Genomic DNA, 27,573 nt, shown 5'->3' with positions numbered 1-27,573 from the left:
CCTGCAAGGCTGGTGTCCTTTCTATAGGGGCAGGTCTCTCCTTAGCACTTGTGAGCATTACCATGTTTTGACATGCAGCGACGATGGATTATTGTAATTGTAATGGTCCTGAATTATTAAGGACTAGTAAGACAGGGAAAAGCATTCTATGGCTTAGAAAGATTTCCATGAAAAACAATGAATATTTGTGCCCAAATAATTAAGCAGATGTTTCACATCACCAATACTTTTGTGGTAGATACCTCATTTCCTATTTTTTTTTAATTTTTTTTTTAATCATTTTTACATTTTATTGAGATATATTCACATACCACGCAGTCATACAAAACAAATTTACTTCGAGTTGTTTACAGTACCATTACATAGTTGTACATTCATCACCAAAATCAATCCTGACACCTTCATTACCACACACAAAAATAACAAGAAGGCCTTCTGACTGCGCTTCAATTGCTTAAGCCGTTCAATCAAGAAGGAGCATATAAAGAAGGAAAACAATCAAGAACAGGAAGCATCTGACCCGGATTTTGAAGGGTGAGGAGGAGGATGATGTGCACTTTTGCAGGTGGGTGAGTGGTGATTCACTACGTTATTCCAGGCCGAGACAAAAATTGAACAAACACAAAAGGAGAAGAGCAATTTAGGGGAAAAGTAAGTAATTGGAAGAGAATGGAGTAGTCAAGGAAAACGGGAATTCCCCAAAGCAAGAGCTGGGGGAAGTGCCAGGAGATGAGGAAAAGTAGCCTGAGCAAATTGGTGATACTTAGAAAACGAAATGTTTTTTCCTGTTTCGATTTGGTGATACTTAAGAAAACGGAATGTTACTCTGTTTATTCATGGGAACACAAACGGGGAAAGTAAGTTTGGACAGGTTTGCCAAGAAGTTTGAGCTGTATCCTGTACAGCCAAGCGGTTTGATTGTGGTCCCAACAGCGGGACGAGCTGGAGTGGCTAGAGGCATCCGTCTCCCGGCCTCAGTTTACTCATTCATAACAAGAAGAGGCTGGGCTAGACGCCCTCCTAGGTCACTCCCACCTGCTTCCTCCATTACCTGGGGCTCCGTTCCCCTCCGCCTCCTTCCTTCTGCTCTCGGGCTAGCTGCCACCCTCCCTAATACCTGGCCCGTCTGAGGAGCGTTTTCCGGGCAGTAGGCGGGGCCCGTCTCCAGGGTCAAACCAGCCGCTCCTCCGGGGGCCTCGGGGCCGGGCATGCCCTCGGGTTGGCAGACCGCGCGCTAGGGCGGAGAGCGGGGCTTCCGGTAGCTTTTCCGTCCCGGTGGCCCCCCAGAGCTCCCGGCAGCCACCGCGCGCCGCCGCGACTTTCCGCAGGGCAGCGGGGCTCCCCCGGGGGCGGCCAGGCGGCACTGAACAAAGGGCGGCTTCCGCCTAGAGAGCGCGCGGATTGGGCGCGCGCGGCGTCGTGGTCACGTGGAGCGGCCCGGGTCACGCGGAGGGGGTTCCGTCAGCGCGCCGGGTTTCCAGGTCCTCGCCGCTGCGCTGCAGGGTTTGTGCCGGAGGCGGGCCTTCCAGGTAGTTGGTGGGCGCTGGGCATCCCCTCACCCTGCAGAGGCGTCGCTGCTCCGGGCGGCCCTCGCCTCCGGCCTTCGGCATCCTCGTCCCGCCCGGCCCGGGACCGGCATCCGCTCGGTGGCCTCCCGGGGACGAGGGCGTCGCAGGCCTCCGTCTCTGCTGCTTCCCGCTCCTCCGCGACCCGGAGGCCTCCACGGGGCGCTTTCTTGGCAATAGGGACCCTTAACACAGGAGCGCGCTGAGCCCGGCCCGGCCTCTGCTCCAGGACCCCTTCTGTTCCATCTGGGGTGACCATGTAGGCACTCTGTGTTCTCTGGTAAGTGGCGTTTGATATTGATTTATTTACTTCCTTATTTGCACGTGAGCTACTCCGTCCCCACGTGGTGCAGAACTCTTTGCAGCTGGGGATTGCGCTTTTATCAAGCAAGCTTGTCCTAATGCTTTGAAAAGAAGGAAAAAAAAAAAAAAGACTCGTGGTCTTATTTGCCTTTGCCCTACTCTTTTTGCGGGTGTGGGTTTAAAGTCCTTGGAGGGCAGAAGCCGGGGTTCTGAAGCTGATGCGTATTGCGGGGAAATAACATTAAAATACAGGTATATAATGCCGGAGGAAACGGGAAAATGATTCAATGCGGAAGGCAGTTTATAGTGTGCTTTAAAATTTACAGTGTCTATCTGAAGTGAGCACGCGGTGACTTTCACCCCTTTGAACTCCTTTCAAGGCTGCGTATGTAATTATACAGTTAGATGCTATTAATAAAGCAGTTCATCTGGGATGGAAATCTTTAATCCATTGTGTAAATACCAGTCTATTAGTACTTTGGACAGGTCCTGTTTCTTCTACCCCTAAGTCTTGTCTCTCTGAAGAGGGAGGATATTTAACCTGTAAAGAAATTTCTTCAACACTGACTTATATGTATGGGATCCAAATGGTCAGGTTCTGGGAACTTCAGAGAACAAACAGCCATAAAAGCCAATTATCAAACTCGTAGCTTAAAAATAAGTTATTTTTTGTTTATTTTTTAATTAAATGGTGCCCATTTTTTCTAGCAAGAGGTTGGCCTGTCTTAATAATCAGTAGTTCAAGCCAGGAAGTCTGAGACATCCTCCTTTATCTGAGAGCCTGGGTGGGGAAGATAAAACTGAAGGGAATTGAAATACCTGTATTATTATAATATTCTTTTTGTGTGTACCATATTAAACAGTTGTCCACAGGAAACAAGATTTGGGCCTTCAAAGAGTTGAGAGTCCAGGCAGGGTATTAGGTCACATTTTTTATATTCTGTGGTTCAAAACCTTCTAAAAATATATATATGATAGTGAATTTAATACATTCTGCTGAATTTAACCAGAGTAGAGTGAATAGAGATCAGTTAATTAATAAATGTCTAAATGAATTATATTTTTGGACCCACATATATGGACTTAATTTTAAAAAATCTTCCAATATTACATTAAATCTACAATATAGGCTAAATTTTATTCTTAATTTGCAAGCAAAGCCTGGAAGGAAATCTGGAAAATACAGATAAGCAAAAAGAAGAAGGTGCATTTTTTTCTATGTTCCATAATTATACATATGAACATAATAGCTAATGTTTTGTGGTTACACCTGTAATTATACATATAAACATAATAGCTAGTATTTTGTGGCTAAGTACTTTTTGCTATGCAAATTAATTGGGTTCCTGTGTTCAGAGAGTGCTGGTTTCAGATGGTAAGGGAGACTGTGACATCCAACACCAGCTCATTTCCTGAATTTAGGAGAGCAAGTAGCAAGGGTTTGGGTGAGGAAGAATTTTTCCATCACTGTTTGATTCTTGAGTTCAGAGAGAGTTTGGTAGCAAGAGTTCAATAGCTAGGGATACCTGTGTAATCTCTATATTTTTGAGAATTAGATAATGCTTTTTAAAAAAATGACATCATACTCATACATGCATAACATGTAAGGTGTGAAATGATTTCAGGAGATTCATCTCTCCAGGGAAGACTGTACTCAAACCATCCCTGAAGGATGGTGTCTTCTTCCCGCAACACCAGAAAAGAAGGTTCCGTGGCTTTTCTGAGATTCGCATTCCACAGGGTCATTTCTTTGCTGGGATAGTCGTTTTGAGGCTTTTGAGAGTTTTCTTGTTGGAAATAGACAAAGTCTATGGCTCTTAAGGGCTTGAACCCTGAACTGAACTTGAACAGAGTAGTTGAAACAATCCAGTAGTATTGTTTCCAGCTATGGTGGATTGCTTCCAAAGGTGGCCACCAAGAATTCCTCCCATCCATGGACTTGACTGCAGATCCTCCCTTCTCTAGTGTTGGGAGTCTCCTTCTGCTCCATTTAAATCTAGGCTAGTGTGATGATTAGGTTCATGTGTCAGCTTGGCCAGGTGATAGTACCCCAGCTGTCTGGTCAAGCAAACACTGGCCTAACAATTGCTGTGAGGACATTTGTGGCTGGTTAATAAACCAACAGGCTGGTTTATTAAATCATCAGTCAGTTGGCTGCAGCTGTGACTGATGACTCACCAAAGGGTGTGTCTTCCACAATGAGAGAATGCAGTTGGCTGGATTTAATCCAGTTAATCAGTTGAAGACTTATAAGCAAGACAGATAGAGGACCTTCACTTCACTATTTCTTCGGCTGCCCAGTGAAGTGTTTCCTGAGGAGTTCGTCGAAGTTGCTGGTTTGTTTCCTGAGGAGTTCATCGGACTTCTTCCTTGGAGTTGACAGTTTGCTGACTGCCCCTACAGAATCTGGACTCATGCATACCCCACAGTTGCGTGAGTCGCTTTTATAAATTTTATAGTCATGGACGCCTCTCATTGATTCTGTTTCCCTAGAGAACCCTAACTAATACAGCTAGCCTGGTGGCTTGCTCTGACCACTAGTATGTGGCTGAAGGGATTCTCTCTGCCAGTCTGGGTTGCAGTCCTTAAGATGCAAGGCAGTTTTAGCTTTCACTGTCTTGGAAGCCCATCAGCATATACAGAGGCTTGGGCTAAAGAGAGGCTGCTTGGAGGAGTGTCCCAAATAGGTGAGCAAGGCTTGTCTCAGTCCTAGTCAGGTCCCCAGTCCCTGCAACCTCACAGGTAACCCCTCTGCTGAGTTGGCAGAAGTGCCCAGCTGAGTCCAGCCAAAACATCGCATGAAGGGAGATGATAAATCACCCTTGTTTCAAAACCACTACATTTTGAGATGGTAAGTTACTCAGCGACAGATAACTGAAAACAACATAGCCCCTTGTGCCATCAAACCCTTGGTAGATATCTGAGTTCCATATAAGTCAGTCCCAAGATGTGAACCATGAGCACAAAATTATGGTCAGCCCAAGCATTAGCATGCTTTAATGCTAAATCTCTAAATTCATCAGGTCTTGGTGAATACACTTACTGAATTATTTAAACCAAAGACTTGTGGCTATAGCTCATATTTTCCAATAATTTATTAAATAAAAAATCTTTTCTTTTGCACAATTGTTATTGTTTGTGTATGTGGTGGTTATCAGTTTTAAGTTAGCACCTTTTGGTATGGTTGTCTGAAGCCTTTCAAAGAAATTGGCCCCTTACTGAGCTGATGGATGTGTGATGTTCTCCTACACTTTGTCATTTGATGATAGTTAGCACCATGATCACAGATATAGTTTTTACCATGCTGATGATAATATAAGAGGAGCTGCAGTGAGCTCATGCATCAGAGATCCTTTGTTTCCAAGGGTCAAGGAGGGTGAATAGTAAGCAAATTGTTCTTTCAAATGTATATTTTCTCTTATAGGACTTTAAGCAAACAATAATGGATTCTTGTTTTTTAATAATGCACTTCTGTCACTGCCTTTAAATGAGAAAAATCCTCATAGCAGCTTTCAGTTCTATTTTTGGTTAGATCAGCTTTTTTTTTTAAAAACAAACAAACAGACAAACAAATAAACCTCTTTCCTGGAGAAGAAAATCTCACAGATCAGGTCAGATGGGTACCTTTATAAACTTACAGTCTCGAACTTCCATTGTGCTCTGCTTTATCATCTTGCTGTTTCCCATTCTCCAGGTGGCTGCTTCAAACGCCTCTACTCTTAAACGTCTTACCATTTTTTTTGCTATTTCCCCACTGATTTCACATCGAAAACCTTAACTCTTTCTTCGTAGGGAAAAATAGAGGACTTCAGAAGAAAGTGCCCCCAAATGCAAATCAAAGCCACAGTGAGATACCACTTCACATCCAATAGCATAGCAGTGATTAAAAACGCAGACAATAACAAGTGTTGACGAGGATGTGGAGAAATTGGAACCCTCATGCACTATTGGTGGGGATGTAAAATGAGGCAGCCACTTTGGAAAACAGTTTGGCAGTTCCTCAAAAAGGTAAACATAGAGTTGCTATATGACTCGGGTATATATCCAAGAGAAATGAAAGCATATGTCTACTCAACAACATTGTTCATAATAGCCCCAAAGGGTGAACAATCCAAATAGTCATCAGCTGATGAGCAGATAAACAAAATGTGATATATCCACACAATGGAGAGTTACCTGGTGTGCTGGTTTGTAAATATTATATATTCTTTAATGCAGCCTTATAGGGGCAGATGTATTAGTGTTGATTAAGTAGGAACTTTTGGATTAGGTTGTTTCCATGGGGATGTGACCCACCCAACTATAAGTGATGACTCCGATTATTTAATTTCCACGGAAGTGTGGCTCTGCCCATTCAGTGTGGGCCTTGATGAGCTCACTGGAGCCCTATAAAAGCTCAGACAGAAGGAGCTCATAGCTAGCTGCAGCCAAGAGACACATTTTGAAGACAATCATTGGAAGCTGACACTGACATTTTGGGGAACGCCATTTTGAGACACAACCTGGGAGCAAGCGGACACCAGCCATGTGCCTTCTGAGCTAACAGAGGTTTTCTGGATGCCAATAGCCTTTCTCCAGTGAAGGTACCCTGCTTGTTGATGCCTTACTTCAGACACATTATGGCCTTAAGACCGTAACTTTGTAACTAAATAAACTCCCTTTACGAAAGACAATACCTCTGTTGTATTTTGCATTCTGGCAGCATTAGCAAACCAGAACACCCAGCCATAAAAATGAATGAAGTTCTGATACATGCTACAACATGAATGAACCTTGAAGACATCTTGGTAAGTGAAAGAAACCAGACACTAAAGGGCACATGTTATTGGATTCCTTTTATGTGAAATGTTCAGACTAGGCAAAGCCATAGAAAAAGAGTAGATTAGTGGTTGTCAGAGGTTTGGGGGTGGGGTGGGGGAATGGGGAGTGATATTGCTAATGGGTGCAGAATTTCCTTTTTGGGGTGATGAAAATATTCTGGAATAGATAGTGGTGATGATTGCTCAACATCGTGACTATACCACAAACCACTGAATTGTACACTCCAAGACGGTGAATTTTATGGTGAGTTATGTTTTAGTTAGAAGAGAGAGAATGTCCCCAACTTCGGATTCTCATGCCTTTCCTCCTTCTCATGTATTATAGTGGAAGTTCCCACTTCCTTCTGCTTTGTCAGGAATCTCATTTACTTGATTATATTCTCTCTTCTTTTACCTTTTTCTCTCTCACCCTCTTTCTCTTCTTTCATTAGCCTCCTCATCGTGAACCTCACAGCCCTAGGCTTCCATGATGCTGAATTCTGGTTTTCTTCCTACTTCTCTCTGTTCCTTCACATTCTCTTCTATGGGGTCCTCTTTGTTCCTTTACTGTTAGAGTTTCTTAGGGTTCTGTCCAAGACCAGCTTCTCCCTGAGTGATCTCATTCATGCCCAATTGCCAAATCTCCAATCCAGATCTCTCTCTTGAGGTTCAGGTTTAGACATTTGTTGGACATAACCACTTTGATATCCCACAGGTACCTAAAACTTAAAATGTTCAAAGTGGAAATTCTCACCTCCCCTGAAATGTGCCATATTCTCTGTTGATTGAGTGCTATGACCCTTCCCTCACTCAAGCTGAGCATCTTGGTGTCATATTTGGCTCGGCCTTTTCTCTTATCCAGCCCCCTCCTTCGTTGAGCCAATTACAGAATCCTCCCAGGTCTCTGTCCATTTCTCTCCATTTCCATTTCCCTGACACAGGCTCCTATCCTTTCTTTCCTGGATTACCGTAGCCACCTTAGCCTCCTTCTAAGCCCCACTTCTTCACCCCCATCTAGTCTCTACATCCAGCCACAGTAATCTTTCAGAGACCTAGATCTGGGCATGTCCGTTCTCTGTTGTTTAAGACTCATCAGGGACTGCATGTTGCTCTTAGGATAAAGCCTAAGCTTTTGGGTGTGGACACACTGGCCCCATCTCTCCTTTCAATGTCTGTATCATCTGTCCTTGCTCTGTGGACTGCAGCCATCCCAGATTTCTTTCGTTTCCTCTACCTTGCTGTGTTTTCTCTTCTCTAGGCCTTTACGTAACATATGCTCAGTGTCCCGGGGGCCTGCCTTCTGGTCAGGTGGTTGACACTTCCCAAACCGGTGCTTTCAGAGATCTGAACCTCCCCATCGCAGCACTGGCCAGACTCAGTCATAAGCATCTATTTATGTGTGTCTAATCTCCCCGCCCGCCATAAATTCTTCTGGGTGTAGTGGTGTTGGCTCTGCCTTGTTTACCTAGAGGACACATTTTTTGAGTGAAGAAAGAGTGTGGTTCTGGCTCTCCATTGCTGGAGTTTTAGTTTGGCTTTGGGTTGTTGCAGGGTACAGGCTACAGTGGATACTATTCATGTAGCCAGAGAGGAGAAGGTGAAATCACTTTTGAGACATCTGCATATACAGGGTTCATGATACTGTAGATTTGAACTTGGGCCCTCAGTTGCAGCCTTGAACTCATTAGAACAACCAAAATGAAGTATTATTACGTTCTGTGCACTTCGTCAGCCTTTGACTCATTTGTCATTTGGTCTGTTTTGTGAAGCCTGTGCATTTGGTGCAACAGAGCACAAAACTGTGGAGGCACTTTATTTCTAATTATTGAGAATGTTTCTTTCTGGTTTTCTTTTGAAAATAAGTCTCCTGTAAAAGCAATACTTTTATAAGATCACAGGCAGCTTTACAACCCTGGATATGTTATGATTATTATTACTTTTTGCTGCTAATACTTTTGTTGTATTAGCAACTTTGTAGTATCACAACTTGGGTTGTTTGCTTTTGGATCCTGAGCACATGACTCCAGTAGAATTATTTGTTCACTTACATTGAGCTGTCTGATTCCCAGGACGCTTTGCTTCCTGTTTGTAGCACTTATATCATAGAATGGGTGAAATGGTTGGTTTTGTTTTTAGTTGCTGTTTTTTAAATCATGGGAACTTAGAAACAGTATAATCTTTCCTAAGCCAACCAGTCCCAAGCATACCATTCAGTGGAATTAGTTACATTTACTATGTTATGGTACCTGCACCACCTTCCGCTACTAAAACTCTCCCATCTCTCCAAACAGAAACTCTGTGCCCATTAAGCATTATCTTCTCTTTAGTCACCTGCCCAGGTGGCTTCAGCTGCATCTTTATGCATCTTTATGAAGGATGGCAATAAACCGGAGAATGCCGCCTTCTCAGAGCACCTTGGTCTTTGTAGAACTTGTCAAGCCTTCAGGAAATCCTTTCCCTTTCATTCTTGCGGTGATGTAAGCTTGCAGAAAAGGATAGTCCATGCAGCTGTTCTGCCTGCTGCAGTAACACATCAGTGTCTCAGCAAGCTTTGCTTCTTGTTTGCAGCACGTATATCATAGAATGGGTGAAATGGTTGGTTTTCTTTTTAGCTGCTCTTTTTTAAATTATGGGAACTTAGATACAGCATAAACTTTCCCAACCCAATGTCCCAAGCATACTATTCAGTGGGATTAATTGTATTCACTGTATTATGGTACCCGTACCACCTTCCACTACTAAACTTTCCCATCTCCCCAAACAGCAACTCTATGCCCATGAAGCATTAACCCCCCATTACTCCTGCCACTTGTCCCTGGCAACCTGTATTCTAATTTATGTCTCTATGAGTTTGCATATTCTCTGATGTTTTCTTTGTATTTACCATGGGGATTAAATTTCTCACCCTAAATCTGTAACAGTCTCATTTGCTTAGATACCAACTTAATGTCAGTGGTCCTCACAAACTATGTTCCTGTATTCCTGTTCCCCACCTTTTCACAGATTGCATGGATATACCTTATGATTCCCAAATCACTGGTTTCTGGTTACAGTTTATGCATTTGCCTTTTAAATACTGGACTTACAAACCAAACATATAATAGTACTGGCATTGGTATTTACCTACATCGTTGCCCTCACTGGAGATCCTTATGTCTTCTTGTGGCTTCAGTCTCTTGTCTAGTGTCCTTTCCTTTCAAGCTGTGGAGCTCTCTTTAGCATCTCTTGTGGGGCCGGTCTAATGGTGAGGAGGTCCCTTAACTTTGTATATCTGGGAATGTCTTCATCTCTCTCTCATTTTGGAAGGTCAGCTTTGCTGGATATAAAATTCTTGGGTGGCATTTTTTTGCTTTCAGCGCTTTAATATTTCAGCCTACTGCCTTCTTGCCTCCATGGCAAGGCTCCCTTGTTCATGGCATGTTGCGTCTCTCGTGACTTTCAGAATTATCTTTTTGTCTTTGGCATTCAGTAGTTTGATATGTTGCAGTGTGAGTCTGTTTGGGTTTATCCTCTTTGGAGTTTGCTGACCATCATGGACATGTATATTCATGTCACAAGTTGTCAGCCATTGTTTGTTTGAATGCTGTCTCTGCTTCTCTCTTTCTTCTCCTACTGGGTCTCGCACAGTGTGTATATTGAGGTGCTTGATGGTGTCCCACAGGTTCCTCAGGCCCTGCTCACTTCATTTTTCTTCCTTCTGTTCCTCAGCCTGGGTAATTGCAATTGTCTTATCTTCAGGTTCACTGTTTCTTTCTTCTGCCAGCTCCAGTTTACTGTTGAACCCGTCTAGGGAATTTTTTTTAAATTCAATTTTATTGAGATACATTCACATACCATGCAGTCATCCATGGTGTACAGTCAACTGTTACAGTTCTACCATTTCATTTCTCTCCTTCTAGCTATTCTAATATCCTAGAGAAAAAGATGAAGATTCAGTATTCATAATCGTCTGTTAAATTCTGTCTTGTCTGTTGCTACCCCTTCCTCTAGTTTAATCACTTTCCTGATCTTCAAGGATGTCTAGGCAGTGACCACCCTAACTTGTTCATGTTAAAAAGGGGTGTCAGCATTATGGGAAAGGGGAATGCAACTGGTTGATGTTCTTGAACAGGCTGTTGCCTCTGGGTTTTGGGACTTAGCTGGCATAGGAGCTGTCTGGATGATTTAAGTCATTGAAAAGTAAACTTAGTGAGTGAAACTTTTATAGAGTCTCTGATAGGGACCCAGGTCTTCTTTGGGGTTTTTGCTACTATTGTTGACTTGGGCTTGTTAAAGTGTTTTTGAGCCTGTCTTAGACACATGTCTGGACCTGGGGAATACATTTGGTGTCTAAATCAGAGGGATAGCATCTGCTCCATCTCAAAAAGCTCATCAGAGTAAGTATGGAGGCAATTGATAAGGGTAACATTTGGCTCTTCTGTAACTCATGAAGTATTTTTTCTTTAATTGCTTTTTAAAAATTATAGCATAGGTCCACAACACAGTATGTTGTAAAGTTTACCTAAAATCCTAGGACTCTTCTATTTGCAAGTTTGTCTAGAATTGCAATATATTGTAGTCAAAATAGAGGTAAGGTGACTACACCTTAAATCTTTTGTGCTCAAATGGGAACTCCCATTCTTAAAAACGGAAGAAGGCTTTGAAAAACACTTTCTGCAGGAAACAGGATGAACTTCACTAAGGAAATGCTTACATTTTATAATCTTCTAGAATTTTGAGAATTTGGTTTCTGGGATTTCAGATACAGTATTCTAGTATACCCAATTTTTATAAGTTGTAACTGTTTTTTATATACTTTTTTTTTTTTTTTTTTTTTCATTTACACTTCAGTACGTCACATGGGCTATATGCTTGCATGTCGTATCTCATACTTGGCTTAGTTACTGCACTTATATTTGCCTTCTGGGTTTCCGGTTACTTAGGAGCTGGCTTGCTATTAGAGCCTAAGCTGCTTAAGGGCAGAGCCCATGATTGCATTGTCCTTTATGATGGCCCCAGCATTCTTTGTATTTTGGGCCAGTGTCAGAAGAAGGGTTAAAATGCGCTGTTGTTTCATTCACATTGTCATACTGCTTTTCCGTATTGCTTTTTTGTACAGTGTCTTTGAGTTTATGGAGAGCTCATTAACTAAATAAATTCCTATTTTAAAGCAGCTTAGCAGTTTTAAACTGATAACTGAAATCATCACCCATCCAGTTTATGCAAAAAGAGAAATCTTTATTAGGGGTCTTCAGTGTGGGTGTGTCAGTGCTTTAATTTAATTTTATACTTTGCAATCAAAAATCATTTTGCAAATTCAATATTATTCTTTCAAATGGTCTAAATGCGAGGTGACCAGGCTATGGCTTGTATGTTAAAGAGCACATGGAGGCCATTTAACTGGCTTGTCCCAACATTCAGAGTCCTTCCTGTTTCCTGTGAGGATATCAGCTTCCAAGATAAAAAAAATTCCAGTTTGGATATATTATCTCCCACAAGAAAAAGCCATGATCCAGTCTTCTGGGATATTTGGATTAAGTTGTTTCCATGGAGATGTGACCCACCTAACTGCAGGTGATAACTCTGATTGAATTATTTCCATGGAGGTGTTGCCCCACCTATTCAGCATGGGCCTTGATTTAATCACTGGAGTCCTATAAAAGAGCTTACAAACAGAAGGAGCTGAGAGCAGCCGAGAGAGACATTTTGGAGATAGCCGCTGAAAGCAGATTCCTGCTGAAACTTTGGAGATGCTAGCCCAGAGTTTGCTCCAGAGAAGCTAAGAGATGACAGATGCCCCAAGAGCAACATTTGGAATAAAGCACAGGAGCTGAGAGAGGAGCTGGAACACAACCCCGGATCAGCAGACTCCAGCCATGTGCCGTCACGGTTAACGGTTTTCTGGACGCCATTGGCGTTCCTTTGGTGAAGGTATACTCCTGTTGATGCCTTAGTTTGGACACTTTTATGGTCTTAGGACTGTAAATTTGTAACCAAATAAACCCCTTTTATACAATCCATTTCTGGTATTTTGCGTAACGGCAGCATTAGCAAACCGGAACACTGGTGTTCTTCATGCTGGAAGACTGACATGAGAAGAGGTGTCAGAGCTGTGGTGCCAGCCAGCTCTGAAGGATTGCCTACTCTGCTCTCATCTCTTTTCCTTAGAAAGCTTCCAGGTGAGCAGAAGGCAGGTCCAGAAGTGTGGAGTCCCATCAGCAGCCCCAGTCTCCTTTGTGCCGAATATATTCTGGTTACAGTTGGGGGGTTGAGAGCTGTGTGGAAGCCGCATGCTTATGGGTCAGCCTCCAATTCCCAGTATCGATTAACTTCGAGACCCTTGTATTACCAAAAACAAAGTTTTCCTGTACTGTTTCTCTCCTTCTCCTGGTATTTTTCAAACTCTGTAAACATATTCCAATATATTTTTTTGTTAGGTCAGTAAAACAAAATCCTTCCTCTTACCTCTGTTAATACTTGGTTCCTAGGGGAAGGGGGAATAATCGTGCTCTGGAGAAATGAAAAGATCAGTTGCTGTATTATTCCTTCTGTTCTCCAGTTCTAAATGTCGAGTTCTGAAATTGGAAGGTCTGTGTTTGTCCTCCTGACTGAATTTGCTTTCAGAGTGTAACACAAAATAAAATAACCTTTTCTCCCTATACCACAAGCTTTCCAAGGGACAGCACCGGTAGCCAGGAAAAGCTGTCCCAGCTAATGGGATATTGATCGGTGGTACTGATAGATGCACAATGAGTTCAGTGAAGATATGGGGGATATTTTCAAGTGCCAAGGAAAATAAGGTGATCTGAGTGCTTCAGTGTATTACCCTTTGAGGGTGTTAAGCCTTTTCTGACCTCATGTAATAAAACTTGCTTGTTATGTTATAACTTGGGAATAAGCACGTAGTTCAACTGTGTTGTACTTTTTGTTAGCATTTCTTGGGATGATCATGATTTAGGGGGTGCATAGTAACTGTTCTGGTTTGCTAAAGCTGCCGAGTGTAGTATATCAGGAACGGATTGGCTTTTTAGTCACAAATTTATAGTTCTAAGGCCGTGAAAATGTCCAAATTAAGGCATCAAGGGGTAGATACCTTCTCTGAGGAAAGGCTGCTGGCATCCAGGGTTCCTCTGTCACATGGGAAGGCACGTGGAGACATCTGCTGGCCCTTCTCTCCTGGCTTCAGGTTTCAAAGTGGCTTTCTCCAAATGTCTCTCTTAGCACCTCTCTTAGCTGCCCACAGGGGCAAACTCTGGGTTACATACCTTAGCTTCTCTCCTAACTGTCTCTGTCAGCTTCTCTCTTAGCTTCTCTGAGCCCTCTCTCTCCATGAACTCTCTTAAAGGACTCTATTAAACTAATGAAACCCATCCTGAATGAGCAGGGTCACATCTCTGTGGAAATAACCTAATCAAAAGTCCCACCCACAACAGGTCTGCACAAAATTGGATTAAAAGAACACGGCCTTTCGGGGGTACATAGCAGCTCCAAACCAGCACAGTAACAGAGTAAGGAAAAGATTTGGGTTGCCTTGCTTAGGATGCGTAGTTTAGTGTTGCTAAGTGCTAAATACTTACTAGGGTACTTGCCTATTAGGGTGGGCCAGGTGGAGTAGGCCAGTTGAAGATCCTCTCCTGTTTGCAACGCCTCCTCTTTGTCAATAAAAGAACCTCTCATCTTTCCATTTGAAGCCTCTAAATTACTTTGCAACCTCTGCAATGCCAATTCAAATGAAATTTAGTTGAGCTGTATTTATATTCCTTTGAAATGAAATCCATACAATTAGAACCAAACTGTTAATACTTCTGTCTTGTGTTTAAGCCAATTTAGTAGATATCATAAGACTTCAGAGCTGTTCTGACTAGTATTGCTCTTACTTATGATGAATTCTTGTTACTTCTGAGTCTTTGTCAGCCACAGCGTTCTTAAATCCAATGCAGATTTCATTACAGATTAAATACTAGCTGAGTTTTAGTGGTTCCACCTGCTTTAGTTTCCTGGGTTAATAGTATATGCACTTTATAATTTTGTGATAGGTCAAACACTGATTCTCCTGAAGTTGATAGAATTAGGACATTTGGTATGGTTTCCTTAGTACTAATAAAGGTGCTACTGTCCCCGGGGAAAATGGAATAATTAAACAGCTCACCACAGTAATCTAATTCTGTCTGTGATGATGGTAATTTTGAACTAATTAGAAAATTAGGGTGGTATTTATAATTATACGGTGCTGCCTTCATCAGGATATACCACATGCCTATGTCAGGGTATCTGATCTGTCTTTCTGTCCAGCACGTGGTTCATCCTGTGGGTTTTTAATACCCTGACGACACCTCTCAGAGATCCTTGACCGAATTCCAAGTACACCCCATTTCTGTCATCTGCTGCCCAAGTTGAGTCTAGTCTAATGAAGGCATGCTTGCTGCCTTAGCAATATTTAGCCCAGGGCTGCACTCTGAACTGTTGTGAGTTGCCTGAAGACAAAGGCAACATTTTGTCTCCAGGGTTAGCCTGCCCACCTCCCCCCTCTCCCCCCACTACCTGCCCCCGATGGTCGGGAGATTGAGGGATGAGTGACGTTTCGCGTGGTTTAACCAGGGACATCTGGGCGGAGGCACTTGGGGAACACTTTTTTTAAAAGTTCTTTTTCTGTTTGAAGCACTTACAAAACAGATGCTGATGTACATATAGTATTCAGTTAAGGTAAAGTCGGAAGGAAGTAATGTTGGGGAAGTTTGGCCATGGAAGAGCCAGTGCTGATGTCTTCCTTAAGCAGAGTTTTGTAGGAAGAGTCAGAGGGGCTGGGGTTGAATCCTGACTTAATAGGGTGTTACCTTGGGAAGTTGTTTCACCTGTGAGCCACATTCTCCGTCAGTTAAGGGTGGAACATACAAAGCAGATAGCCCAGCTGAAATAGTCAAATACCGAGAAACACTGAAATCACCTAAACTCACCAGCAAGGAAATAGAAAATCTCAGTCAACCAATAACAAGTAAAGAGATTGAATTAGCAATCACAACCTCCCAACAAACAAAATCTAGGACCAAATGGCTTCACTGGTAAATTTTACTAAATATCCAAAGAATAATTCTTCCAAAAAATAGAAGAGGAGGGACTGCTTCCTACCTCATTCTGTGAGGCCAGCATCACCATAACACCAAAGCCAGATAAAGGCATCACAAGGAAAGAAACTGTAGATCGATGTCTGTTATGAATATAGTTACAAAAATCAACAAAAAAAGAGCAAACTGAATTCAACAACACATTTAAAGAATTATACATCATGACCAAATGGGATGTATCCCAAGAATGCAAAGGTGGTTCAGCATAAGAAAATCAATCAATGTAATAGAACCACATTAATAGAATGAAGGAAAACAATGACACGTGATCCTCTCAACTAATGCAGAAAAGGCATTTGACAAAATCCTGCATCCTTTCTTGGTAAAAACACTCAGAAAACTAGGAATAGAAGGGAACATCCTCAACATTATAAAAGGCCTATTTGAAAATCTGCATCTAACACACTCAGTGTTGAAAGATGAAAGCTTTTCTCCTAAGATCAGGAACAAGACACAAGAATGCCTGCTTCCACCATGTTGTTTAACATGATACTGGAAGTTCAAGCCAGAGCAGTCAGGCAAGAGAACGAAATAAAAAAGACATCCAAATTGGAAAAGAAGTAAAACTCTCTGTTTGCTGATGACATTGTCCTTTAGATATAGAGAATCCAAAAAAAAATTCACAAGAAAGCCACTATAGCTAATAAACTAATCTGGCAAAATTGTGGGATAAAAGATCAACACCGAGAACCTTTTTGTGTTTCTATACACTAGCAATGAACAATCTGAAAAAGAAATGAAGAAAACAATTCCTTTTATAATAGTAGCTTAAAAAAATAAAAGAGCTAGGAACAGATTTAGCCAAGCAAGTAAAAGACTTGTATATTGAAAGAAATTTAAGACCTAAATAAATAGAAAGACATCCCATGTCCATGGCTGGAAGACTTAATATTGTTAAGATGTCAGTACTATCCAAAGCGATTTACAGGTTCAGTGCACTCCTGATCAAAATTCCAGCAGCCCTTTTTTTTTTTTTTTTTTTTTTTTTACCCGAAATGGCAAATTCATGTGGAATGGCAGGGGGCCCTGAATATTCAAACTGTTTTGAAAAAGAAGAGCTGTGTTGGAGAACTTACACTTCCCAATTTCAAAACTTACTACATAGTGGATTTTGATGTTGGTAGCGCAATATTAGGAAAATATTCGGAAGTGGTTAAAATGGGAAAGTTTGAGTTGTATATATGTTACTACAATAAAAAGATTTTTAAAAACTTACTACCAGGCTACAGTTCTTAAAACAGTGCGCTACTGGCATGGAGACAAATAGATCAATGGAATAGAATGAAGAGTTCAGAAGTAAACCCACATGTCTATGACCAATTAATTTTTGACAGTGGTGCCAAGTTCATTCAATGGGTAAAGAATAGTCTTCAAAAAATGGTGCTGGGAAAACTGGATGTCCACATACAAAAGAATGAAATTGGATCCCTCCCTCTTACTATATACAAAAATTGACTCGTAGTGGATGAATGACCTAAACATAAGAGCTAAAACCACAAAATCTTAGAAGAAAACATCAGGGGAAATCTTCATGACCTGGAATTTGACAATGGATTCTTAGATATGACACCAAAAGCACAGGCTACAAAAGAAAAAATAAATTGGACTGCATCAAAATAAAAACTTTTGTGCATCAAAGGACAGTATCAAGAAAGTGAAAAAGACACCCTACAGAATGTGAGAAAATATTTGGAAAGCATATATTTGATACAGGTTTAATATCCAGACTATATAAAGAACTACAACTCAATGACAAAAAGACAAACCAAGTACAAAATATGGGACAAAGGATTTGAATAGACATTTCTCCAAAGAAGATACACAAATGGCCAATAAGTATCTGAAAAGATGCTCAATGTCATTAGACTTTAGGGAAATGCAAATCAGAACCACAATGAGATTTCACACTCACTAGAATGGCTAGTATTAAAAAAAACAAAACAAAACAGAAAATTACAGGCATTAGGGAGGCCGTGGAGAAATAAGAACACTTGTTGTTTGTGGGAACGTAAAATGGTGCAGCCGCCAAGGGAAACACTTTGGCAGTTCTTCAGGAAGTTAGAGAAAGAATCACTGTATTACTTGGCAAAGCCATTTCTAGGTGTATTCCCCAAAGAATTAAAAGCAGGGACTTGAACAGATATCTGCTTACCAGGGTTCTTCACAGCATTATTCACAATACCCTGTAGTGGAAGTAACCCAAGTGTCTGTCAACAATGAATGGATAAACGAAACGTCTGTCCATTCAGTGGATAACCAGAGAAAGGAATGAAGTGCCTGTACATGCTATAACATGGATGAACCTTGAAGACATCATGTTGAGTCAAGAAATCATGAAATAAAACCAGACGCAAGGACAAATACTGTATGATATCACTGATACGAAATACGCAGAATAAGCAAATTCATAGAGACAGAAAGTAGATTAAAGGTTATTAGGGGCCGGCATAGGGTGGAGGAATGGAGAGTTAATGCTTAATCAGTATAAAGTTTCTGTTTAAGGGGGATGAGAAAGATGGTGTTGATGGTAGCACAGTATTGTAAATGTAATTGATATCAATAAATCATACAAATGACAGTGGTTAGGATGGGAAATTGTGTTGTATATTTGTTACCACAATAAAAAGTTTTACAAGATTATGGTCTCTTCTTTATGAGGTTATTGTGAAGATTAAATGAAATAATGTATATAAACTACCAAATGTTGGTATCTATGACAGATTTTCATTTTCGACCACTTTTTTCTTCCCTCCAGTTCCTTTTATTTGCTTTGCCTGGTTGTGTAGCAAGGGGTCGTTACCTGATTGGCCAGTATTACTGCCCTGCTCTCATGCATTCAAGAAATTACCCATAGCTTTTTAGTTACATCTTGAACAGGAAATTACAGATTTTTTTTTTTTTTTTTTTTTTTAACACAGTTGGAACAGACTTTTGGGAAACCCAGGCTCAGAGAGGTGAGGGGCATGTCTCACTGATTAAAGGCAAAGCTGGAACTGAAACAGAGGCCCTTGGTCTCTGTCCTTTTTACTATGTCAAGGCTGTTGGGGATGCTTTTTTCTTTTCTGATGAGTGTGGACATGTAGGAAATATCATCTGGTGTTTGTTTTGACTCAAATTAGAAGTCTTTGGACAAATATAAAATAAAGCTGCAGGTAATTTAACAAGGGGTAACCTCAGCTCGTATTATAAACCATCCTTGTGATCGCTAGTTCATCCAGCAGTTGGGTACCGTACCCTTGGGTAGTGTAACCTGTAACTGATTAATGCCTTCAGAATAATTGTACTGCAGTTAGAAAATTGAATGGACAGAGTCATGGAGAAGTTGGACTGGGACACTTAGAGTCAGTGCAGACTTGGCGCCAAGAAACTGGTTGCTGGTGTTTATCCCTAATCATGTGTGTGATTATGGCAAATCTCTTCATCTCTTGGCTTTGGGTTATACATTTGTAAAATGAGAGAATTGGATCCAGTGACTTCTATGATCACTTCTAGAAATTTGATTTTAAAACTTAAGAGTAAAACCTTATCAGTGTTTCCCTGAGTTGGTTTTTTTTGTTTTGTTTTGTTTTGTTTTGTTTTTAAGACCAGAATTCATATTTCAGGAATTATTTGACAAGCAGTCAAATGGTTTAGGAGTTGAAAGTAATTAAGAGCAGGTAGGGTAGTGCCACTAAATAGTAACAATATCCTTTTGTGTTGTGGTTCTAAAGGTGGTAAATCTTATACTTTGGCTAATTTAATTCTGTATTATGTACAATTTAAAAATTTGAAGACTGACTTTAATGTGGTTCATATTCTAGAGGAATATGCTTCTGGATTTTCTTGAAATTTATCTACCTGCTTAAAGGCATTTATTACAGTTTGATTTCTTGCGACTCCTTCCTGTCTGTTTTGTAAGAGGCATGAGGCAGGCCATTGGGGGACCATATATATATATTTTTTTAAATTCAGTTTTATTGAGATATATTCACATACCATACAGTCATCCATGGTGTACAACCAACTGTTCACAGTACCATCATATAGTTGTGCATTCATCACTGCAATTAATCTTTGAACATTTTCCTTACACCAAAAAGAATAGAACTAAGAATAAAAAATAAAAGTAAAAAAAAGAACTCCCAAATCATTCCATACCCCCATCCCACCCTATTTTTCATTTAGTTTCTGTCCTCATTTTTCCACTCATCTGTCCATACACTGGGTAAAGGGAGTGTGAACCACAAGGTTTTCACAATCACACTGTCACACCACGTAAGCTACGTAGTTATACAGTAGGGGGACCATATTTTTTGTTACTTTTAAAAACATGTATGATCATCATCTTACCACATGAAGACTACTTATAAATCAAAAACAAGAAGACAGACAGTGGTCCAGTAGAAAAAATAGGCACTTTACAGAAACATGGGAGGGGGCGGGTAAGAGTGCGACGTCTGGCTCCATGTTGCCTGCATTCAGATCCTGAAGCTGCTCTTTACCAGCCCGAGCGAGCTTTTTTAATCTCTCTGCCTCCATTTCCTTATCTGTAAAGTGAGGATTAAATGAGTTTAGGATAAAACTTCCTAGAGCAGTGCTTGGCACATACTGGGCGCTCAATAAATGTTAGTTGTCCTTGTTGCTATTTTTTAATGTGATGCCCGGCCTCACTCCTAGTAAGAGAAACGCAAGTTTAAACAAAGCAAAACACGATAATACACTCACTGTGTGGCACAAGGGGGGGTGAATAGATGCTGGCCTGCTTTGACGGTTATTTTGTATATTGGTGGTACTTCATAAGAGGACCATTTGAAATAACTATTTAAGTTTAAAATTGTTATTAGACTTTGACCCATCTATTCCAGTTCTAGGACTTTCTCTTAGAAGTTTATGTGTGAAAAAAGACCAAAAAGGAGTGACTGCTCAGTGGGCACAGAGTTTCTGTTTGGGGTGATGAACAAGTTTTGGTAATGAATGGTGGTGATGGTAGCACACTGTGAATATAATTAATGCCAGTGAATGATACTCATTAATGGTAAAATATGGCAAATTTTATGTTATATGCAGGTTATTACAATAAAACTTAAATATATGTTTATACAAGGGTATCCATTGCAATATTATTTGTTAGCATAATACTGGAAATGACTTAAATGTCTCTTGGTAGGAAAACTGGTGAATGGTTAAATCCATGTAATGGAATGCTGTGATGCTATTGAAAAGAAATGGAATAGGTCTACTTGTGCCAATATAGAATGCTTTCCAAGATGCTGTTGAGTGGTGGTGGTTGTCTTCTTGTTCCACTTGGGTTTTTGTTTTTTAAGATATTTATACACGTACGTATAATGCTTGTATAAGCATGTACTGTCTTTGGAAGGAAACCTGAACAGCTAGTAACAGTGGTTGTCTTTGAGAAGAGGGTCAGGAACGGATGGTGTATTAGTTAGGGTTCGTCAGGGAAACAGAACCAATAGGAGATATCTGTAAATATGAGATTTTATAAAAAATGTCTCACACAACTATTGGGATGCTCAAGTACAAATTATGTAGGGCAGGCCATGAACTTCCCAGGAGAGGCTGGCTAGCTGAAGAAAAAAGTGGAAGTTCTCTCTCCTCCCTTAAAAGTCTTCACTGAATTAAATCCAACTGATTGGATACTCTCATTGCGGAAGACACTCCCTTAATTTATTGTAGATGTAATCAGCCACAGATGCAATCAACCGGCTGATGATTTAATAAACCAGCCTTCTGGTTTATCAGCCAGCCAGGAAACATCCTTGGAGTAATGGTTTGGCCAGTGCTTGCTTGACCAGACACTTGGGCACCATCACCTGGCCAAGTCGACACATGAATCTAACCATCACAGATGGTAAGGAGACCTACTTTCCTGTACCCTTTTGTACCATTTGAAACGCATTTTTTTTTTACCATGTTCATGTATTATTTACAACCCCCCCCCCATCCTTTGCCTGTCCCCACCAGTACACACACTTGTCAGAACATTGAAGTGTTCCAGGAGTCTAGTTGTGAAGTGGGAGGGCATAGCCTGACCTGATGGTGTCTGATGCTTGTTGGACAGGTGGTGTGATCCAGGGCTGAGAGCAGGCTCTGATCCTGGTCATTCAGTGGTGCTGATAGAAAAAATCTCTTTGCTTGGTGGAAACTGAGGCCTTGGTAAGTGTGCTCAAGCTCAGAGGCTCTCTACAGGTGCTGTAGCGGCCAGAGCCAGACCCTCACCTTAAATCCAAGAAGAGGCTGAGTAGTAAGGAACTCCAGAGAGTTCTGTAGCTCATTCGGGAACCCCAGTTGTATTTACCAACTGTTTGGTTCTGTTTCAGTTTCCAGAGGTGAGAGGCAGAATGGAAATTCACTTGACTCCATGTAGTTTAGTACTTGTGCAGCCCTCTGGAAGTTTTAACCCTGGGAGAATGGGAGCCGTGACCAGGATTCTTTGCATAAAACTCCTTCACAGATGAGAGTCTGGAGCTTTATGGGAGTTTATAGCCCTCTCTCTTTAATCGGGTGCTGTTTAGGCTTATTGTGGCTTGCATGAAGGCTGCAGTCCCCGGTTCAACACCAAGATCAGGGTGAACTGTCTTATCATTGTTTATATATGCTCACTTTTCCCAATGTGAAATGAAATACAATCTATTTGTAGAAAGTCTAGTTGTGCCAGTTTGAATGTATTGTGTCCCCCAAATGCCATTATCTTTGATGTAGTGTTGTGGGGCAGACGTTTTGGTGCTGATTAGATTTGCTTGGAATGTGCCCCACCCAGCTGTGGGTGATGACTCTGATGAGGTATTCTCATGGAGGCATGGCCCTACCCATTCAGGGTGGGCCTTGATCAGTGGAGCCATATAAATGAGCTGACTCAAAGAGAAGGAACTCGGTGCAGCTGTGAGTGACGTTTTGAAGAGGAGTAAGCTTGCTAGAGAGGAACGTCCTGGGAGAGAGCCATTTTGAAACCAGAACTTTGGAGCAGACACCAGCCATGTGCCTTCCCAGCTAACAGAGGTTTTCGACACCATTGGCCATCCTCCAGTGAATGTACTGGATTACTGATGTGTTACCTTGGACACTTTATGGCCTTAAGACTGTAACTGTGTAGCCAAATAAACCCCCTTTTTATAAAAGCCAATCCATCTCTGGTGTTTTGCATTCCGCAGCATTAGCAAACTAGAACACTAGTACTTTCATTTATGATTTCATCCAGTAAGTCTTAGGCTAGTACTTCCTGATATTTTTTTCTTTCTCTCTGAAGGATGACCCATTCCCATCTGTGTGGCAGTGATTTTTCCATGAGGGTTGGGGGAGTTTCATTGTATCCTGGGAGTGGTGGTGGGAGAGTGAGGAGGTGAAGGGAATGATTCTGATTTTTATATATAACACACACATATGTAACATATTCTTAGTTAAGAATTAACTGTCTTAGGTACACATGTGTTGTAACCTTTAATTTTATCTAACTCCCCCGGGGGGAAAAATACACGCGGCTAGTGTGTCTTCTCTCCATGACCTGGTTGCATGCAGGCATGCATGTAACAGGTAAATGCTGACTCGTAACTGGGCAGACCAGCAACTCATTAGAGGACAAGGCTGACTTCGAAGACAGAGGAAGGATTGGGCACATGGCTGGGGGGCAGTGAGGGATCCATTTAACTGAAGGGAGGTGATTTAGTTTGGAGTTAACTTTTCTGAGCTTTAATTAATAGCATCTTTTTTAGTTAATTCAGCGGTAATTTTTTTTCTTGGAATCCTTCCTGTTTGTTCCAGCAGAGATGTTGCCTTATTTATAGGAATTGCTTGCAACCAGTCATGATGGATTTAGGAAAGTGGCCAGTCTTCACACTGCTGTCTCCTCAAGAAATTGCCTCGATTCGGAAAGCGTGCGTCTTTGGTGCTTCCGCCAATGAAGCACTGTATGTTACTGACAATGATGAGGTAAGAAGCTCTCAAAACCTAGAATTTAGTTTTTGGGTTTATTTTGGGGCGGGGCTTTAAAGCCTACCCTTTAAAGTCTGAGAAAAGGTGGACGATAAAAGGAAATGTAAATTCAGGAAGACTTTGCCTTCGATGATATTTTTCTTTTTTTCAGTTTCTCAATTTAACACCTTCTACCTCCTACTCCTGTTTGCATTTCATGGTAGAACCGAATGGTTCTGGAACTGAAGTAACGGCAGCAGAGACTGAATTCTTCTTAACAACCTTATCTCTTCCTTCCTACTAAACTATCAAACCAAACTCGTGTGTCATATTTTCAGAGTGAAGAATGGAGTCCTTAACTTTAGGCCAAATGACTCAAGAAGAACTATTTGTTTTCTAGGTCTTTGTATTTGGACTGAACTATAGTAACTGTTTGGGAACTGGAGATAATCAGAGCACACTTGTACCCAAAAAGCTAGAAGCCTTATGTGGGAAGAAGATTAAAAGCCTTAGTTACGGGAGTGGACCACATGTTCTTCTCAGCACTGAAGGTAAATAGAGAACACATCCAGCTTTGCACTCGGTGGGCGGTGGGGCAGTCAATTCCACACTAGGAGGTAGGGCTGTGTCAGGTAATTAAGCTTGGATTTTTTGTTTCTTAATTTCTGAGGGGAAGTACACAAAGCAGGTAAAAAATTAAGCATTTCAGGCTAACTTTGAAGCCGTAGGATGTTTTGCAAATTAGGCTGACGTCTGAGGTTTTAGACTACTGATGGGAGTTGGAGAAGATTACATGTAGCAAACAAGGTAAGTGGTCTTTCCAGCCTAACCTTTCAGTGGATTTGTGGTAGCAAGGCAATACTCAGGTTTTCCCTGATACATTTTTATAAACCCAGATAATACTGGAATACTTGTTTTCCTTTCTTTGTGTAATCTTGAATCTGAGAAATCTTCATTTCTTCCCTGTAGTCATGTTGGTCCCATCGTGGAAAGAATGGGGGATACAAGCAGATAGCAGCTTCTACTCTTTTCTCTACCACCCCTTGCCCACAGAGGAGATGAGTTCTTTTTCTTTGGTAATTTATCTGCACTTTGAGTAGCCAGCACTCTTGAAGTTTGTTATAGATCATCTAAATTCTTCCTTTTATGTTTCACGCACATTAGACTTTGCTCTCTCTTTAGTATAGGCCTCAGCTTTTTGTTGGGTAACCTCTAGGGTGACGTTTGGAAGGCAGCATACTTCACTGGCTCTCCCTGGGAGGCCATCCTGGGTCTGAGTTTCTAGCATTTTCATTGTCTGTAACTCATCTCTGAGTCCTCTCCATGTTCCCTGCATCCATCATGAGCTGTGCGATCCAGCTCTGAGCACCATCAGCTGATGGAATATAACTGGGCACGGGGAAGTGGTGATCTCACTTCTGCATTGCGTCATCGGCCTTCTGGTGTCAGGCTTTTTCCAACTGTTACTGCAGTACTGACTGGTTCAGCTTGTCACCTGTCGTCACGTGAGGATTTAATTTTTTCCTCATGTTTCTATTTTAGCAAGTCATTGATTTTTTTGTATTTTTAAAGATCTGACCCTAAAATGCCGAGGCAGTTTTTTAAAGCAAACAACTAAAACACGTACATTCAAACACTTGATCATCTTCAGAGTGATGACCTTAGGAAACTGTAACTCTTCTTTTTGGAATGATTTTCAGAGTCCAGATAATACAGTTTTGAATATCCTGATTGTTACAATTAAACTATCAATAAAAATAACTGAATTTCTTGTGGAAATATTCTTTGTTATTACTTCAATTTTTATTTTTAGCATACATTTTATACAGTATACACTAAGCATTCTATGCATCATATCATATATAATATATAGTATATATGTTTACGTGTATTATACATGTGTTATAAATGGTCAGTTTAAAAATGATTAAATGGATACTTTCTCATCCAGTAGTATAAGCATTTAATGACAAATAGTTCCTCTGCCTTACCCCTTTTCATTCTTCGCAACTGCTCTTCAGAACTGCTTTTAACTCTTTCAGATGTTTCTTCTGATATTTAATCTCATATTTTAAAATAACATGTTCATACTGCTATTTCTGAATTGCCAGTGTTAAGCTATCTATCCTGTGACTTTTTATGGTAGCAGATGGAATTTTAATTCTCTTTCCCCTACTTTCCCTCCTTTTATCCTCTCAATATAGTAACCAAATTGGTATTCAGTACTGGCATTTTTGGGACTATAAATATGTTGTTTATAGCTGAGATATCTCCTTTCTGCTACAACTCTCTGTTTTCCTGCAGTTGGTGATTTTTTTTTTTTTCATTTAATTGCTTTCCTGTGCATCTATCGTTAATGTATGTTTCAGCTCTTCCCCAGAGCAGTGAAACTTCTTTGAGCATATCTGTGCACACCAGGTTGCATCTAACTGCTTCCATTTTTGGCTGCACTATAAACTTGCAGTTCTTGTTGTCACTGGTGCCTCCAGTCCTTGGGGCTTTCTGGGGTTCGTGGGCTGGGAATGGCTCCTCAGTGGCTTTCCCTCGTGCAGACTTTGGTGTCAGCTTTTCTGGTGTTCTTTGACAGACCATCAGCTTGCCATCTTCCAAAATTCTGTTGACTTCCCTCATGCTCTGTTTTCTTCTCTAATGTTCTGTCCTTGAGTGTTTATGCCTTTGTCCCTCCTTTCCTTATCATTTCAGTATGATTTGGGAAGGTGGTGAAGAAAAAACATGTGTTCACTTCTCCATGCTTTACTAGCTTGTAGGGTATTTTTTTCCCTTTCCTTTTGTGTCTCATTTGTTTCACTCAACATGTCTTCAAGGTTCATCCACATTGAAGCATATATGAGAATATCATTCCTATTTACAATCCGATAGTAGCCCATGGTATGTATGTATCACATTTTTTTTATCCATTCGCATGTTGATGGACACTAGGGTTGCTTTTGACTATTTTGAATTATGCTGCAATAGACATTGCAGCATAAATATGTTTGAGTTCATGCTTTGATTCTTTTGAGTATATATATAAAAGTAGAACCGCCAGGTCATTTGGTACTTCTAAGTTTCTGAGGTAATGTCAAACTTTTCCATAACAGCTATTTCATTTTACATTCCTTGTGGGGTCTTTTAAAGGGGTGCTTTAGGAATATTTTCATCAGTGCCATGTTATTAAGCTGGAATGTCTTGCTCCACCTGGTGAATATTTTGAAGGACAATATGCATTTGGCATTATCACTTCACAAAAATATGGCTTGTGAATTTCTTTTTTCTCTTCTGCAGCAACCATAAATTTAGTTATTTATTATAAAATTATGATGGCTACTTCTCTAACTCATGCAATACCTGAAGATCAAACTGAGTTTTCTTGAAGGTCAGAAAATTATGGGGGCTGCTTTGCGTCCCTCCATTCTCCTCTTCTCCCCCAGCTTCTAGCCTGGTAGTGTTTCACTGTCAGGTCCTTGGATAATTTTGTCCATCTCCTAAGCCTCAGGCGACCCCAAAGTTTCATCCGTGGTGTCTTAGAGATGGCCTGGCAAGAGCAGGGCTGCGGAGGTCTGGTGTTCAGTTGGATTGGGTTGCTTTGAAGTTTCCCCCAGGAATTGGGACTAAGTGCATCATGTGACTGAGTTCACTTTTCCTATCCTTCCTCAATAGAAAGCATCTGAAGTTCCTGAGGAAAGAGAGATGCCTGAGAATAGTTATGTAGTAAGATCCTGTATTAACAAGAAAGTAACCATTTGCTGTTTTGCTTCAGCCAAGGGCAGTTCCGGAGAGGACCGATGGCTGCGAAGGGGCAGCGGGCAGCTCCCCCCGGCACCCGGGGACTAGTTCCTTCAGACCTGTGGGACACCTGGGGGTGCAGCGCCGTGTCCACTGCAGCTTCTTCCACACGCA

General features: G+C 41.1%; 3 protein-coding genes across 9 annotated transcripts in view; 2 read left to right on the top strand and 1 right to left on the bottom strand.

Annotated features, from left to right (window-relative positions):
• Positions 1 to 1,389, top strand: part of LOC119506927 (RCC1 and BTB domain-containing protein 1-like) — a 32,015-nt gene extending 30,626 nt beyond the window's left edge. Inside the window, exon 6 of the mRNA XM_037799934.1 lies at positions 1,099 to 1,389. Coding sequence (XP_037655862.1) covers positions 1,099 to 1,389 — 291 coding nt within the window. The remainder of the gene's footprint in view (positions 1 to 1,098) is intronic.
• The window catches only part of ARL11 (ADP ribosylation factor like GTPase 11), a 60,142-nt gene extending 58,725 nt beyond the window's left edge, over positions 1 to 1,417 (bottom strand). For 2 of the 3 annotated variants that reach the window (XM_037800034.1, XM_037800042.1), the window contains exon 1: positions 1,118 to 1,416. The gene's annotated coding sequence lies outside the window, so the exon portion shown is untranslated. Of the gene's footprint in view, positions 1 to 1,117 lie in introns of all 3 variants that reach the window. The other variant, XM_037800048.1, reaches the window with a different exon arrangement.
• A 33-nt stretch (positions 1,418 to 1,450) lies between these two features.
• Positions 1,451 to 27,573, top strand: part of RCBTB1 (RCC1 and BTB domain containing protein 1) — a 61,470-nt gene continuing 35,347 nt past the window's right edge. Inside the window, exons 1-4 of one of the 5 annotated variants that reach the window (XM_037800022.1) lie at positions 1,451 to 1,845; positions 6,571 to 6,655; positions 23,527 to 23,691; positions 24,074 to 24,224. In XM_037800022.1, coding sequence (XP_037655950.1) covers positions 6,635 to 6,655; positions 23,527 to 23,691; positions 24,074 to 24,224 — 337 coding nt within the window. In that variant the 5' untranslated portion in view covers positions 1,451 to 1,845; positions 6,571 to 6,634. Of the gene's footprint in view, positions 1,846 to 6,570; positions 6,656 to 23,523; positions 23,692 to 24,073; positions 24,225 to 27,573 lie in introns of those variants that run through there. The other 4 variants (XM_037800024.1, XM_037800023.1, XM_037800025.1 and 1 more) reach the window with 4 other exon arrangements.

The sequence above is a fragment of the Choloepus didactylus genome, chromosome 12 (genome assembly GCF_015220235.1).
Source record: "Choloepus didactylus isolate mChoDid1 chromosome 12, mChoDid1.pri, whole genome shotgun sequence".
NCBI lineage: Eukaryota > Metazoa > Chordata > Mammalia > Pilosa > Megalonychidae > Choloepus > Choloepus didactylus.
Note: the sequence above shows the minus strand (reverse complement) of the source record. Positions and strands in the feature narration are given on the sequence as shown.